Source organism: Metopolophium dirhodum, chromosome 6 (genome assembly GCF_019925205.1).
Source record: "Metopolophium dirhodum isolate CAU chromosome 6, ASM1992520v1, whole genome shotgun sequence".
Taxonomy (NCBI): Eukaryota; Metazoa; Arthropoda; class Insecta; order Hemiptera; family Aphididae; genus Metopolophium; species Metopolophium dirhodum.
This window is the reverse complement of record NC_083565.1, coordinates 39,018,625-39,035,959: the sequence shown is the minus strand read 5'-3', so window position 1 is coordinate 39,035,959 and position 17,335 is coordinate 39,018,625. Positions and strand designations below refer to the sequence as shown.

At 28.5% G+C, this 17,335-nt stretch overlaps 1 protein-coding gene across 1 annotated transcript; it reads left to right on the top strand.

The window, feature by feature from the left end:
• Positions 1-1,683: 1,683 nt before the first annotated feature.
• LOC132947812 (uncharacterized) lies at positions 1,684-17,186 on the top strand. Its single transcript, XM_061018042.1, is given in 22 exon segments — positions 1,684-1,908; positions 3,105-3,175; positions 4,835-4,996; positions 5,059-5,287; positions 5,363-5,538; positions 5,606-5,702; positions 5,824-5,980; positions 6,051-6,163; positions 6,223-6,531; positions 6,620-6,760; positions 7,583-7,838; positions 7,912-8,104; positions 13,930-14,076; positions 14,146-14,374; positions 14,448-14,623; positions 14,697-14,793; positions 14,900-15,056; positions 15,127-15,239; positions 15,289-15,621; positions 15,702-15,845; positions 16,404-16,653; positions 16,733-17,186. Coding segments are annotated over 20 exon segments (3,729 nt in total). The 5' UTR covers positions 1,684-1,908; positions 3,105-3,175; positions 4,835-4,886; the 3' UTR covers positions 17,035-17,186.
• Positions 17,187-17,335: the final 149 nt, after the last annotated feature.

Sequence of the window (17,335 nt, the reverse complement as noted above, 5' to 3'; positions counted from 1 at the left end):
TATTAAAAAAAACAAAATATGTAAATATATATGTAATAATAAATCACTTTATATGTGATTAAAAAATGAAAATATGGAATACAAAAAATTACAAAAAAATATAAAAAATTGCTTTATAAATGACATTATTAACTAATTTACTTATTTTACTACTATTATTCATTTTGATTATCTTGGTCTTGAAATTCTAGTACATAGTTTTTAGCTTTTCCAACTTTGGACACTCGAACTTTCGACATAATTTAACACTAACACGGCCAACTCAAAATTACACGTCTAAATAAACACACGTCCCGTTTGTCGATGTCGGTATACTGACTCGCTGTCAGTACTTCAAACGCAAACACGTATTAATAAATCGTTATCTATAATTTATCGAGGTAACAAATGTCGAATATAATATTATATCAACGGTAGATTACGGTCGATTAGTTCAATAATTGGTATTATTTTGTTTACGTACTCTTTGAAACATAGGAAATCGTATACATCGTATACAACTATTAATAAATCGTAAATTGTCGAAATATGTAGGGAAAAATGGAATTATTGAGAAATATGTAAAAATATGTAAAAATATGTAAAATAAAATATAGTTCATTACAATGGAAATCCCTTGAAACGAATTTATCACTTACCTAAATTAATTTATCAAGTCACAGTAAAAATATGTATTTACATATAAATCCGAGCCCTAGTTATATATAAATTACTTTATTCACAATAATATCATCAAATATACTTAGTAATATTACAGGCTGATCTCAGGTCTTCACTCAGAATCGTTTATCTTATACAATGATATTTTATCATTGAATTCAAATTTAACACCATCCATTACAGTGACCCACTTGTAACCTACTGTACAGCAGAGCGACATCCACTTACCCACCTTTTTTATGTTAAAATCATTGTAAATATTAAGCAAATTACTATCTAAAATATTTGACTTGAAAATATTGTTACGCCATTATTGAAATATTATATGCAAAATTAACTTAAATTTTCACACAAATAATATTATATATTCGTAATGTATATTTTGATTTTATTGCCAATTTCGCACAATTATGACAATATAGCTTATTATTATTTAAGATACAGTCGAATGCATTTAATTTATTTTATAAACGATAATAGTTTCCAATTTAGAAATAATTATAAATAATACAATTTATTTATCATAATGTTACAACGAAAATCACTTACAAAACATGTAGTGTAGAAAGTATAAACATAGAATAACATATTTTTGAACTTTTTTAAAAATAAATAAATACGTATTTAAAAAAAAAAAAAGGTAATCAACAATTACAACGAATCGATTCAAATAATAACTATAGAATCAGTGTGACATCCACTTGCCCACCTCTTTGTTAATTGTTGTTGTTACAATATAGGTATTGTTAAACTATTGGTCGATAGAAATAATGAAGTTTAAAATAAACATAAATAATATGCACTACCTACCACGTTATGTTTCCTAAGATAAGGATAATACAAGAACGTATAAAATGTGCATTCATATTGTACGGGTGTTGATTGTATGAGTATAATATTATGTAATATACTATTATAGTTAATATTAAAATTATTGTTTACAATCTCTCACGTGGTAGTCTGTTGTGGAACGCTATTTCAGCAGATTACAGAAACGCTCGACTGACGGGTTCTCACGAGTCGCTCAGTGCCGGCAGTGCAGTATTAAGCGTCGTGCAGTGAACTCGTTCAGAAATTATTTTCGGTTATCAATTAATTTCGACGTTTGCCTCTAATAAACCGGGTGTAATTTCAACAGTTGTGAATTATTTGTGTTATGATTTGCTCTTTCCGTTCATAAACCACCTTATAAGTTACAACCACAACAGCCACCTGCAATACGTCTTCGATCGTGTCGTGTTTTTACAGGTAAAAAATGCGCTATCAATTATTCCGTCGAAAAAACTCCAAAAATAATATCCCGGTAAAATATCCGGTGTTTATTTTATTTTTATAATACCGTATATTAGTTACGTTGGTGCTATTAAATTACCATTTAACTTATTACTTTGTTTTTAAACCTAATTACGTAAACAAAAAATTATAATTAATTAAATATAAAACAATATATTATAAACTATACATATTATTATCATATTATAATATATAAAAGTTATATATAATTAATTATAATTAAAAAAAAGGTTGGCTGCAAGTGGGTACCATTTAAATATCTATAATTTCGTAACAGCAGCATGCACTACTTATGAGAAAAACCTAGTTTGGAATTCTCAACCCATAGCTATAAAAATTGATTTAATAATTTTCTCAAGTTTTTAACAACAAAATAAATATAATTTATCCGAGTTCAATTGTTATGATACAGTGTCACATACTTACATATTATATTAAATTATAGTATCATCATAAGTCGTAACCACGGAATAATTCATATGCAGCGTCCTTTGTAAAATGTTTAGCCTATTATAACGTCAGCGGATTTAGCCGGAGAGAAATTTCGCGTACTTACGTTATTTTTTGATTTTATAGAGTATTCCTTAAAAGTCATTTTTCCATAAATGTTAGTAAAATGTTTTGTGAAAAAATGTACACTAGGCACCTCATGCATTTTTATAATATAATTTCAAAATTATTTAATATACAATATATTAAGCATGTTTTTTTTCCTATAATCATTTAAGAGTTCAAATTTCGACTAAACTGCAAATGTTAAACAATGATTTGTGCTTTAAAAATATTACGATAATATTATAATCTCAGACATCAGAATCGTTTTTCGTGTACAATGAATTTATCAGGGTCGTATACAAGGGGGGGGGATGTGGGGGTCAGATCCCCCCCAATAGGCCTTTTTTTAAATTTTATAAAATAGTGTTCTTAATGACTTAATGTAAGGAAATTACAAGGAAAAAAATGGCAAGGATTTTTTGTAAATTTTTATTTTAACACATGCAACAATTAATTAAAAATAATTTACTTAATATTAATCAGTAATCATATATTTATTTCATATTCATATAATCGTATTATGTGATATTTGATAATATGTATATTATATATACAAGTATAATAAATTATTATAAGATAATAATAATATGTGGTAGACCAGCCACGGGCCGTCGCCAGTCGCCACCGTCACCGATACCAACGCGGCGGAGACGACGCCCGCATGTCCGTGCGTATAATAATACATTTTCCCATACATTAGAAAAAGAAATATAAAAATAGCTAAAAATAGCTTAAATAATAAATATTATTATCTAAAAACAAAAATCAACCACAAATATTATGTCAGTTGTACGAACAAGTCATAACTACATATAACTACTTGTAGAATTTAAAATAAAATGTATTGAATATATACATATGTTTTATCATTTATTAGGTATTTAAATGTGCACATACCTAGATTTAGGTATTTTTGTTCCATAATAATTTGTTTGCAACTGATCCCCCCCCCCCCCCCCCCCATACAAAAGTTATGTATACGCCACTGGAATTTATATCCGTTCGATTTGAATAAGACACCCACGGCCAATATTACGACTGTTATCTGACCGTGACGCAGCAGATAATATCTATAACTTATTATCGATAAAACTACCGCGAACGCACACACACACACACGCACAATATATTTTATTCAAATATAATTATTATAATCAGCAGTTAGCTAATCCCTTTTATTTTATATGACAAATTGTTTTTCTCATATCGAGAACAAAAGTGCCACACCCTGTTTTTTTCGCCGATGTTGTTATTAGCGTGATTTGTTTGTCATGTGTATTAGAGGTCTATGATTATATTGAATCATTTTTTCGTTGTAAAAAACTAAAAAGTGTTTATGTTACTGTAACGTACTGTGATATTCTAACAATCGAGTTGATTGCGTCGGTTATCGGTTGCAGGCAGCAAGACCGTCTGATGTTAGGATATCGCGGGATTGTCGACAAAATAGTAGACTCGTGGAAAGTTTAAAGCGTTTATTTAAAATGTTCTTCAGCGAAATTATTCTAAGTTCAAAATATTATATTACTGTTATGCTGAGTGACGTGAAGGATGCTCAGTATTTGCTATGGTGTCAGACGTCTGAAAAACAGGCCTTTTCGAGTATGGTTTTATAAGGCCCTACCTTCTCCCTTGCCTATCGACTTATCCGCTGTCTACGCGGATATGCGTAGTGTCATTATCTGTGTCCTGTACGCCTAGTCGGCAAAATTCATAACACCATTTCCATATTTATATACATTAAACGCCAAACATCCATTAGATTACTATGTACTTACCTATAGTGCATATATATACATACGTATATATTATACAGTACCCGTATCCTGTCATCGCATGCGTAATATATATATACATGATGTGGCTTTTATATTTAAAGTTAAAATACACACTACCTCTATACAACTGGCAACTGCAGGGCTTGCAATTGAAATTACATTTTGTGATTTTAATTTCAATTTCGCCTATGGATATAAGATTTATATTATTGAAATTTAAAATAATAAAATGATTTTAACCATTTGAGATTTTATTATTGAAAAATAACCGTTCGATCTTTTTTCGTAGGTTTTAGTACCTAAAGTACGTTAAATACGTAGTTTGTATTTTTGTTTATTTAAAATATCAATTTTACATTATCTTAATTTCTACCTAGACCATAATTTGCGTGTCCTTCATACTCTTCATTACGCGTAGCTGTGCAACACGAATAACAAAACAAAATAACCTGCCAATGATCCATAATATAGACCTGTTGGTTTTGAATTAATTTGAATTTTAAATTAAATTATTTTTAAATTTAATATACATTTTGAATCGATTTTAGGACTAGATTTAGACTTAAGACATCCTAGTACCGACTTATTACACAATTAGCAATGGAAAACACGAAGCAAATTCCGGAACCCGGTAAATGTGAACCTGCTATATACGAGTATGAGAAATCGTCTTTTTCGGAGATATATGAAGTATTACAATCCTTACGAGAGTGAGTAGTAAGTGACTTGAACTGGCGGATAAGTACTTATAAGTAACACATTTCATTTTTAGAGATGAAGTTTTTTGTGATATTAAACTAGAAACAGATGATGGTGGAAGTATATTCTGTCATAAAGTGGTTTTGGCATCGGCTAGTCCATATTTCCACGCAATTTTCACAAACTTTTCCGAAAAGAATCAAGATGTTATCGTTATCAGAGAGTCGGATTCTAGTGCCTTACGTCTCTTAATCGATTTTATTTACTCTGGAAAAATCATAATCACTGAATGTAATGTACAGGTAATAATGGATAATGTTTTATTTTATTATAGTCGTCAAATTATTATTTAAATTGTTTTTTGTTTATTTCTCGAGGTTTTGTTAACGACAGCAAATCTTTTGCAGTTAGGAGAAGTAAAAGAGGCATGTTGTGATTTTCTTCAGGGACAACTATGTCCTACAAATGTTATTGGAATAATTGCGTTAGCTGATTTACATAGCTGTACGAATTTGTTAACAAGTTCAGAAATGTATATTCGACTTCACTTTTCGTATGAAATATTATTTATTATTATTTTTCTATAAGAAAATTGTATTTATTATTGTTATAACATATAGGGATGTGATAGAAGGAGAAGAATTCCTATCCTTGTCATCGGCACAAATGGTCAAGTTAATCTCCAATGATGAACTTACAGTTCCATCTGAAGAAAAAGTATGCTAAGTAAAATTGATAATTATTAATTTTAGTACCTATTACGGATGAGCAATTTAATTAACCTACTTACATAAAAATATTATAATTAATTTATAAGTACCTATATTGATTGTTGTAGATATTTGAAAGTGTTATTCGATGGGTAAAACATGATTTGGGTTCCAGAAAACAAATTTTGCCCCAACTAATGGAACATGTGCGTTTACCATTAACATCAAAATATTACATTTTTAAAAAAGTAGTCGAGGAACCTCTTATCAATAACTGTCTTAAATGTAAGTTTTTTTCTCTAGATATGGTTTTTTTACGAATTAATTTATATTTTATATATTTGTAATTTTTAAGGTAAAGATTACGTAATTGAAGCATTACATTTTCATTTATTCAAGTCAGATGAGCTTATGACCATTCCAAAAAACATCCGGACAAAACCTAGACAGCCTGGTGGTACACATAAAGTATGATTCTGTTATATTTTATTTCTTTTTCCAATATATTAACGATTTAATTACAACAGGTTATTTTAGTTGTTGGTGGATTTGGGATCGGTAATGAAGAATTAGATAGTACAGAATGGTACGACCCAAAACTCAAACGATGGCAGTTCGGACCAAAATTAATTACACCACGTTTCGGTGGTGGTCTAGCTGTAGTAAAAGATAATAATATTGTGCTTTATATTGGTGGTGCCAATTCCCGATTAACTTTTCAGTCTGTCGATGTACTAGATTTATCTTCAGAAATACCTTGTTGGAAACCAACCGTTGACATGTTAGTTAAACGACGAAAATTAGGAGTTGCTGTGATAAATAATTATGTATATGCCGTGAGTTATGTGGAATTATAATTTATTAGTTTATTAGTAATTTCTGTTTTATAAAGTAGTTGCATATAAATTATGTTATAAATTCAAGGTTGGCGGTTATGATGGTGAAAGTTTATTGAATAGTGCAGAAGTTTTAGACTGCAGAACTCAAAAATGGCGTTTGATATCTGATATGTATACTAGAAGAAGTGGTGTTGGGCTTGGAGTACTGAATAATCTTTTATATGCGGTAAAATGTTTATTACTTTATGTTTTTAAATTTGTAATAGGTACATTTGTTATGATTGTACTGAACGATCTTCTGTGTGTGGTAAACTAGTATTTTATTTTGTAATTTTTAATTTATAATATTATATTCGTTATAATTTTAAACCGAATAAAACAATTTCCCAGATTAAGAATCACGAAATTAATCCACAAAACAAAATATTTTGATAAATTAAAATAATTGTTATGTTTATTTAACATATGAACAATGCACTAAGTCAAATATTTCATTAAATACCTGCTCAATACAATGATTTAAAAATTATATGACAAACAAATGTTTTTGAATGATCGGCAGAATAAAAGTTATAAAATTATGTTTCATTATTTTACAGTTTATACTTTATGTAATAAAAAAATGTAATAATTGTATTAATTTTACAACCTATTTATATTGGTAATGTATATAAAATAATAGAGTAAATTTAATTTTATTCAGTGTCTGTTTATAGCTTGATTGCATATTATAAAATTTTTTTTTAAATACTGGTTATTCATTAATACTTGACAAAGCTTGATTTTTAATTCCTAATATTTGATGATCATATATAAATATTTAATTTGATATATTAACTTTTAATCGATAATATAATATGTGTGTAATCAATAAATTCAATGTATTATTTCTACGTTGTATAAATAAGCAATAATTCACTTTCAATAGAAAATGCTATGCAATAATATTGTGTTTCGGAGATAATTTTCTCTAGGGAAAGGGAATTTTATTCCACTCGTTGCACCTGGTTTCCCGCAGGTTGTATTAATTCAATGTACAATTGTGTAGGTTGGAGGTTTTGACGGTATATCAGAGCAGAGATTAAAATCAGTGGAATGTTATCATCCCAGTCTTGACAAATGGACGCCAAGCGCAGAAATGTTTGTAGGTCGCAGTGCTTTGGGTGTTGGTGTTTTAGATGGAGTACTGTATGCTGTAGGCGGTCATGATGGATTTAATGTGCACAGGAGTGTTGAAGCATACAGGCCAAGTACAGGAGTTTGGACAACTATTGCAGACATGCATTTGTGTCGACGCGAAGCAGGTAAATTTGTCGTTTTTTAATTCTTCATTTTTTCATAAAATATGTTTAATCTGAGTTTAATTTTTCAATATAGGAGTAGCAGTATTAGATGGATTATTGTATGTCGTAGGTGGTAGCGACGGAATTTCTGTTCTGGATTCTGTAGAATATTACAACCCCAACACCAATACATGGGCCATGGTCACAGCGTCAATGAATATTCCACGAGCTTATCCAGGATTAATAGCCATTGAAAGTCCACGACATTTTAAAACTTGTTGGTATTCGTGATTTTTTTGTCCGAAACAATATATAAATATTTTCTTATATTGGATAATATTTTTTTAATAATTTTCTATTTATTTCATAGTTTTTGAGAGCTTTGCTTAGAGGGTTTTTGAAACCTAAACTATAAATTAATAGCCAATGGCGCGCCACCATTTGTTTAAACATCTAGCAATGGATACGAGATTTTTTTTACTGTCCTTATTTGTATGATAATATACATTTATCGTATTTTTATAAATTGTTATAGTTTTCAAATGTTTTATTAAAAGATTATTTTAAATTCAATTTTAATACTTTACATTTTTAGTTAAAAATATAGAATATGTATTATCTAAATCTTAGGATTGAACATTTAAAACAAACTGTCTCATAACTCATAAGTAGTCAATACTGTTACAGATAATCACCATAAAATATTCACCTAAACGAGATTTTACTATAGATAATTTTAGTTCAAATTTGGATGAAACAACATAGGTGTTGAAACAGAGAAAATGATTTTCTTTATTTTGTTTTTATTTCAATAAAATATTATACGTGGATACTTGAAACATTTAAAATACCATATTATATAGTATACACACAATTACGTTTTTAAATTGTAATGCTTCGGAAAAAAATGAATTGAATCAGCAGTCTTACTCATAGTAAAATAAATAACATAAACTATAATAGAATCATAGAAATATCTCGCTTAGTACCTACTAAGTAGTTGTATATGCTGACAAAGACAGACCATCTTCCCTCAGAATTTTAACTTTTCATACTTTTCATACGATGTTTTATTGATAAAAGCGACAGAGCTTCTATTATAGATTCTGTAGAATATTCTACGACTCCAACATTAATAATACCTGGACCATGGTCAAAACGTCAATGAATGTTGCACAAACTTTTTTTGGAGTAAAAAAGCTACAATCATATTTTGAAGCTCCGAATTCGTGATTATTTTTGATACAATGTATAATAATATTGTTTCATATCGTATGATAATATATTTATGGTTTTTATATTAATTGTACAGTTGTTGGTTGTTTTATTTAAATTTTTTCTTCTTCTATTCGTTAATATCACGAACATTTTGAATAATCCAATCATTAAATATGTATAACATTTTTTCTTTTCTTTAATATTTGACAATTTTAAACAAGGTTTCTCGTAAATAGTTAATACTTTAACAAAATTATGTAAAAATACTAAGTGCCTACTAACTATTAAGTAAGTACTAATGCTCGGGACGTGACTGATCCTATATTTCAACAGTGATAAAAACAACAGTGTTATTAGAAAAATCCAAATGAAATTTATATTTTTTTTATGTACAATGTACCCATGTGTCATAAGTACCTATACTTAATAATATTTTTATATATATTATTAAATATATATTGTCCAAAGACCAAAGTCTTAAAATCATTTATATCTATGCACACAATCGATTTACCAAGTTATTTTGTATTGTTATTTAAATTATCTATATATTTAATAATGGTAATAACAGTAAAGTTATTATATGATATTTAAATTTGTGGTTTTTTTTTTGTCTTCTTAAATCTACATATTATATGATAATAATACACTCATAATAATTATAATACTTATATCAATATTCAATTTATTAGTTACACATATTATATTATTTAGACTATCATAGAATTTTTTACAATTTAGCCGTGCATTTTTCCTGCTCTTCTGAAACTTTTTAGGTACCTTTATAAAGACGACAACTACGTCTCTCGCCATTTACAATAAAGGTAAGAAATTTTAATTTTTTATGTAGGTAAGGTGACATTTTGATCCTTTTTTCATATGTATATTACTTAATGTAATTTGTTTTGTAAAAAATTAATTTTTGTTAAGATTTTTATTTAGATATTTTTTTAGCTCGTTTCCACTATAGTATATTACCTATACATAATTATTAGAATATGTAATCTCATTTCATACTATTTTCGAACAATATTAAAATAAAATAACATGGCAGCAGACATATTGTATTATACTATAATTGTATGTACCTATGTATCATATAATATTATTATTTAATATTTAAATATTATATTATTGACGAACGACAATGTAAACATGTAGTAACATACTCACACTACAAACTATACACCGGTCTTATTCATTAATTATACATATTTTATACGGTCATCGCGTGTCGTCTCTTCTCTCTTTTATTTGTCAGTAGTAATATATTATATTTTTTTAATTTGTAGATTTGATTTTCAATTAAAACATAATATAGGTCGTTACGATTTAGAAATAATGGAAAATTAGAGTGAAAGGTTAAGAGCCCGGTTTTAAAAAAATCAAATAGTTAATTTACCTTAATTAAATTATATACTTACTCAAAAGTCCTAATAATAACTTTTAGGCTCGAGTTACATCATTGGATGTGTGACTTCATTCATTTTTATAGTTATTATTATTCATTATTAATTTAAATTACAGTACTACATTGTCTAAATGTTAAAAAAAAACATTGTACAACTTTTAAGTCAGGGGCCGGCAATTAGATGCTATGAAGGTCTAGAGCAGCGGTTCTCAACCTGTGCTACGCGGAAAGCTCATAGGTGGTAAGTGAAGAAAATCTGCCTATATAAAAAAAAAATTGGTATGAATCATTATTAACATTAAATATTATTTGGTTTATATAATGTTTAATTGATGGTGTGGAGGTCGTTTGTAATCGTAGCGATTAAGATAACGATATTCTCTTTAATATAATACAAATCGATAAACTTTATTTATTGACTTAACCAGTGACTCTACCCTAAAAACCTCTTTCAAAACCAAAAATATCACTAATTTTTGGATGGACGTGAAAGAAGAATACTCGGCATTGTCCACACAAGCTTTACAGCTTCTAATCCTTTTTGTATCAACATATCTGTGCAAAAATACATTTTCTCGCTTATTGTACACAAAAAATAAATATAGAAGTAGATTAAACGTAGAAAATGATTTAACCAATTTGGAGCTCGATATTGACGTCATCGTCTGTTCAAAACAACACCAATCGTCTCATTGAAGTAAAAAGTAAACCATAATAATTATAATAATTTTACATATTTAATTTCTTTTTGTGCATTAAATACTTTATTAGTTTATTATATATATATATTATATATGTATTAATATATTATCTCGTTTTGTAATTCCTAATGAAACAAAATTCTATACATATAACATAAACGTATACATTATTAATGAGCAAAAAAAAAAAGCAAAAAAATGGTCAGGTGGTACGTAAAAATTTTCAAATTTTGTAGGTGGTACGTGACTATAAAATGTTGAGAACCGCTGGTGTAGGTGGTACGTGCATAGATAATATAAGAATGGATAGAACATAAGAACTTATCACATGAAACTTTAGTGATACTATTTTTAAGGTTATATGGGGCAAATATTGATATGATAATAATTGATAAATAATAATAAATATTTAAAATATTTAACAAAGTTGAGGGTAATTTTCCAGGCACAAGTGGCACAACAATCAAAATACAAACTGACAATAGTCTTTTTCTCTTTACGTTCTCGCTTCCCCAAAAAAGCACACGGCCCCATATGGAACTGGTATAGGCATGTCCTATCCATTCTTATATTATCTATGGCCTATGGGTACGTGACTATAAAAAGATTGAAAACCGCTGGTCTAGATGATCCATACGTTTTTGTTTCTTATATTATATATTTATATCTAATTATTTTCATACTATATTCGAACAATATTATGAGAAATAACACGGCAGCAGACATAATATTGTATTATACTATGATATTATAATGTATATTATTATTGTTTAATATTTAAATATTATATTCTGATCCATTAGTTTAATCAATGTTCGGACGACTGCAATGTAGTCATGTAGTGCCTATCGTGCGAACACTACGAACTGTACACCGGTGTATTGTTCATTAATTATAAATTTATACAATAATAATTAATACGCAATACGCAATCAGTACGTTGAGTACTTTGATATAGGTAAATAGATTTATATGTATCATTAAAATATATACTGACTGACCGTATTTTCTCACAACCTTTATTGTATAGGTAGAATGTTTTTCCATCTGTTCGATTAAAATAAGACGCGCCAATAATATTGTATTACTGTTCACTGGCATTGACCACCTCCGCTGACGATATAATATAATATTATTCCAACACACACACACACTCACACACATTTAAATATATTTATAATCAGCTGTTATTTCTAATCACTATTATTTCATATTATGATATTGATATAATTGTTTTTCTCATATTATCGAAAACAAAAGTGCCACGCCCAAATATTTTAGTTGTTGTTACTTATTGTTATTAGAGCGATTTGTTTGATGTAAGTAAAATGTCTATGATTATATTCGATTATTTTTTCGTTGTAAAAAAAAATAAATAGTGTTTATATTGTTGTGACGAATACTTAAATCGTGATTTTTTTGTTTATCCGTTTGTAAGAGCGAAGCGCCGCGCGAAAATTTAGATATTGTCGTATTTAGCATACGCTCGCTTAGCCATGACTAATAGAGTGTCTTATAATATTATTTGTGAAACAAATATTATTATGTAATTAAAATATCGGCCAAAGGTTAATTATTTGTATTTTTACTAGCTCTAATAACCAAGTATGAAGTATAACTACTATCACTATGAGTATATTATTATAATTATTATTCAATGGATTTTAGGTAAACAAGTCTGTCCACCGACAAATCTCTGAGTTATTATTTTATGACTGCATCAAGCGACCACTGCTGATTGCTGAAGTACCCACATTTGTCCACTCTGCCACTCCCATCACTTATTTAATATTATCCCTTAAGGGCGTTGGAGCTGGTGTGGTTTTAGTATAAAAATATATCTTACATGAAAAACTCTCACTCCCTGTAGAATAATCGGATTTCAGTAAATTGTTGTTTACCCATTAAAATAAGAGAACATTTCGCAAGTCAGATCATAGCCCATTTTTCAAAATTATAATTATAGAAGCTTAAAATTAAGCTAATATTTTATATGCATTTGAATAATGTAGAATATTTTTTTATTTTCAAACGTACTTTTCTAGCACTAGGTATTTAAAGTAAAACGAAAATTCGGGCCTTGATCTAATCTAAAGAAATCTGATCTTTCGAATAAAAAAAAATTATCAAAATTTGCCATATTAATGAGGCGTGAGACTATGAGACTATCCTTTTTTTAAAAATAAGTATATATAACGCATATAACCCCTCCCCCCCTCGCCTCCTGAATAGGTATCGGGCAATAGATGAGTAGAAAAGTATTATAATATTAAGGTAGCAACTAAAATATGAAATACAATAACTATTATTTTCAAATTGTATAGAATGGCAGAAAATTGGAAAAACCAGCGCCGACACCCATAACACAGTATTAAATTTTGCTTCAAATTACATAAATGTTTATTCATCTATATATGATATACCTATTGTACCTACTATGTGTATAATTAATTAATATATATTAGGCAAGATACAATAAGAAATATTATTTACATATTAACCAACACACAGTTATACGCACAATCCGTCGAACCTAACAGTTATTATCATACATAGTACACACCAATCATTACGTGGCTCTTCAGTTTTGTCCGGCAACCCCAAAATTACTGGCTGAGTTGTTTACTACCGTACACACACATAACACTACTAATCAATCAAAATATTATAATAAAATATGTTTTTTTATACTTTGGATAATCTTTAACTTTGGATTTAATAGGGGATTATTAACGATTTGAATCGATACTTTTAATTTACTTCATGTATTGTTTTTAGTCTAAAGTCATCCAAGTACCAGAGTTCGCGTAACATTGACAATGCAAAATACAAAGCAAATACCAGAACCCATTATACACGGACCAGCAAAATACGAGTATAAGAAATCGTGTTATGCGGACATATTTCAAGTCCTACAATCATTCCGCAAGTAAGTAGTAATAGTGATATACACTGATAGAAAAATATAGGTAACAGTGTAACACATTTTTGATTTTAGAGATGAGGTTCTCTGTGATATTAAACTAGAAACAGATGATGGTGAAAGTATATTCGGTCATAAAGTGGTTTTGGCATCGGCTAGTCCATACTTCCATGCAATGTTCACAAATTTTAAAGAAAATAATCAAGATATTGTTGTTATCAAAAATTTAGATTCTACCGCATTACAGCTCTTAGTAGACTTTATATACTCAGGGCAGGTTACAGTCACTGACAAAAATGTACAGGTAATACTAAATGATGTTTGATTTAATTATAGACGACAAAATTATTTAAATTGTGTATTGTTTATATCTCAAGGTTTTGTTACCAGCAGCGAACGTTTTGCAGTTACAAGACGTAAAAGAGGTGTGCTTTGAATTTTTAGAGGCACAACTATGTCTTACAAATTGTATTGATATATTTGCTTTAGCTGATTTACATAGCTGTACAAAATTGTTATCAAGTTCAGAATTATATATTCAACAACACTTTTCGTACGAAATATTTTTTTATTATTTTAATTCTATAATGGAATTGTAATTATTATTATTATTATATGATCCTTAGAGACGTGGTAGAAGGAGATAAATTCCTGTCCTTATCATCTAAACAAATTACCAAGTTGATCGCCAGCGAGGAACTTAAAGTTTCATCCGAAGAAAAAGTAGGTGAACTAAAATTGATAATTGATACAATTTAGTATTAAAGAAGGAACAATTAAGTTAACTTACTTATATATATTATTATATTAAGTATTTTGATTGTTGTAGGTATTTGAAAGTGTAATTCGATGGGTAAAACATGATTTGGATTCTAGAAAACAAATTTTGCCCCAATTAATGGCACATGTACGTCTATCATTAACATCGAAAGATTATTTACTAAAACACGTAGTTACGGAACCTCTACTTAATAATTGTCCTAAATGTAAGTTTTTTAATAAATATGATTTTTTTTGCGATTTATCATATACTTTATATGTTTATAATTTTTTAAGGTAAAGATTACATAATTGAAGCATTACATTTGTATTTACTTAAGTCAGATGAGATTACCACCATGCCACATAACATCCGGACAAAACCTAGACAGTCTGGTGGTTCTCATAAAGTATGATTACGTTATAATTTATTTATATTTCAAATACCCATATTTAAAGATTTAATTATAACAGGTTATTTTAGTGGTTGGTGGAAAAGGGAATGAAGGAGTGAATAAACCTAACCTAATCTTTGATAGTACAGAATGGTATGACCCAAAAATCAACCGATGGCAGTCTGGACCAAAAATGATTTCACCACGTTACGGAGGTGGTTTAGCTGTAGTAAAAGACAATTTTGTGTTATATATGGGTGCTCATACTTATCAATTTAGTGAATCTGCCCATGTGCTAGATTTATCTTTAGAGTCGCCTAATTGGAAACCAACCACTAACATGCTAGTTAAACGAGAACATTTAGGAGTTGGTGTGATAGATAATTATATTTATGCCGTAAGTTATATTGAAATATTACTTTATTAGTAATTTATGTTATAAAGGGATACTAATATACATTTTATAATAAATTCAAGGTTGGCGGTTTTGATATTTATAGATTTCCTTTAAAAAGTGCAGAAGTTTTTGACTGCAGAACTCAAAAATGGCGTACGGTATCTAGTATGTCTACTAGAAGAAGTTGTGTTGGCGTGGGAGTTCTAAATAATCTTTTATATGCGGTAGTGTAATATTTTATTGTATGATTTATTATGAGTATCCCCGAGGATAATCACGAAATATATCCCCAAAATAAAATTGTTCCCACTATTGTCAATAAGTAATTTTAAACTTTAAATTGACTGAAAAACTTATATAGGTATATTATAGCAGTATTAATATTATTTTTTTTTTTTACATTTTCATACATATAACGCAGTTATATAAATAACCTTATTAATGCTATTAATTATTGAACTTAATAAAATATTGTTTATGTTTGAAAATAATGTGGACAGACGACTATGTAAAAGTAAATGTCTATTTTCAACAATTTATTATATTTTTAATTTTCATTATTTGCTTATTCATACTAATCATTCTCGTTCAAGATTGATTTTCTTATAATTATTGTTGAAATTATACGAACTTGTTTTAATTCAACGTTTCATAAATATGTATTCAATCTCTAACATTGGAAAATACCACGCGTTTATATATTAATCTCGTTTTCCATAGATTTATTTCCAAGGACAAGGGATATTTTTGTGCGCACGATTTATTAATTCAAATGTATATAGGTAGGAGGTTTTGATGGCGATCAGTGTTTAAACTCTGTTGAATGCTATGATCCCGGGCTTGATAAATGGACATCGGTCTCAGAAATGTGTGTACGTCGTAATAATGCTGGCGTTGGAGTATTAGATGGTGTACTGTATTCTGTGGGTGGCCAAAATGCATCAAATATTTACAAGAGTGTCGAAGCATACAGACCAAGTACAGGAGTTTGGTCTAGTATTCCGGACATGCATTTGAGACGTAGTGGTGCAGGTATAACACTACTCGTTTCATAATTCTTAACTATTATTGTATGCAACATATTTAGTTTAACTTTAACTTCTCAATATAGGAGTAGCGGTATTAGATGGTTTATTGTATGTCGTCGGTGGTTTCGACGGAGCTTCTTATTTGGATTCTTCAGAATCTTACAACCCTAACACTAATAAATGGACCATGATCACAGCGTCAATGAATTTTTCAAGGACCTATGCAGGAGTTGTAGTCGTTGAAAGGCCACGATATTTAAAAAAATGGTATCAATCGTGTTTTTTATTTTTGATTGAATACATCGATATATATTCAATATACTCAATCGTCTCATATTGTATAATAGTATCATTATTCTTTTTCTATTTATTTTCTAGTTTGTGATTGTTTTAATAAAGGGGTTTTTGTAACTACACTATAAATTTAAGATTAATGATATACATATCTATAAATATCATAGCATTCGATAGTGTTTTTTTTTCTTTTTTACCACTATTGTCCTAATTTGTATGATAATATATTTATTGTTTCTATTCATGGAACAGTTTTTGTTTGTTTTATTAAAATATTTTCGTATTATACCTATTTGACAATATCACGAAACTTTGCAAATATTGGTGTCGTTAAATATGTATAAAATGTTTAATTTTTTTAATAATTGACAATTTAAACAAGGTATCTCGTA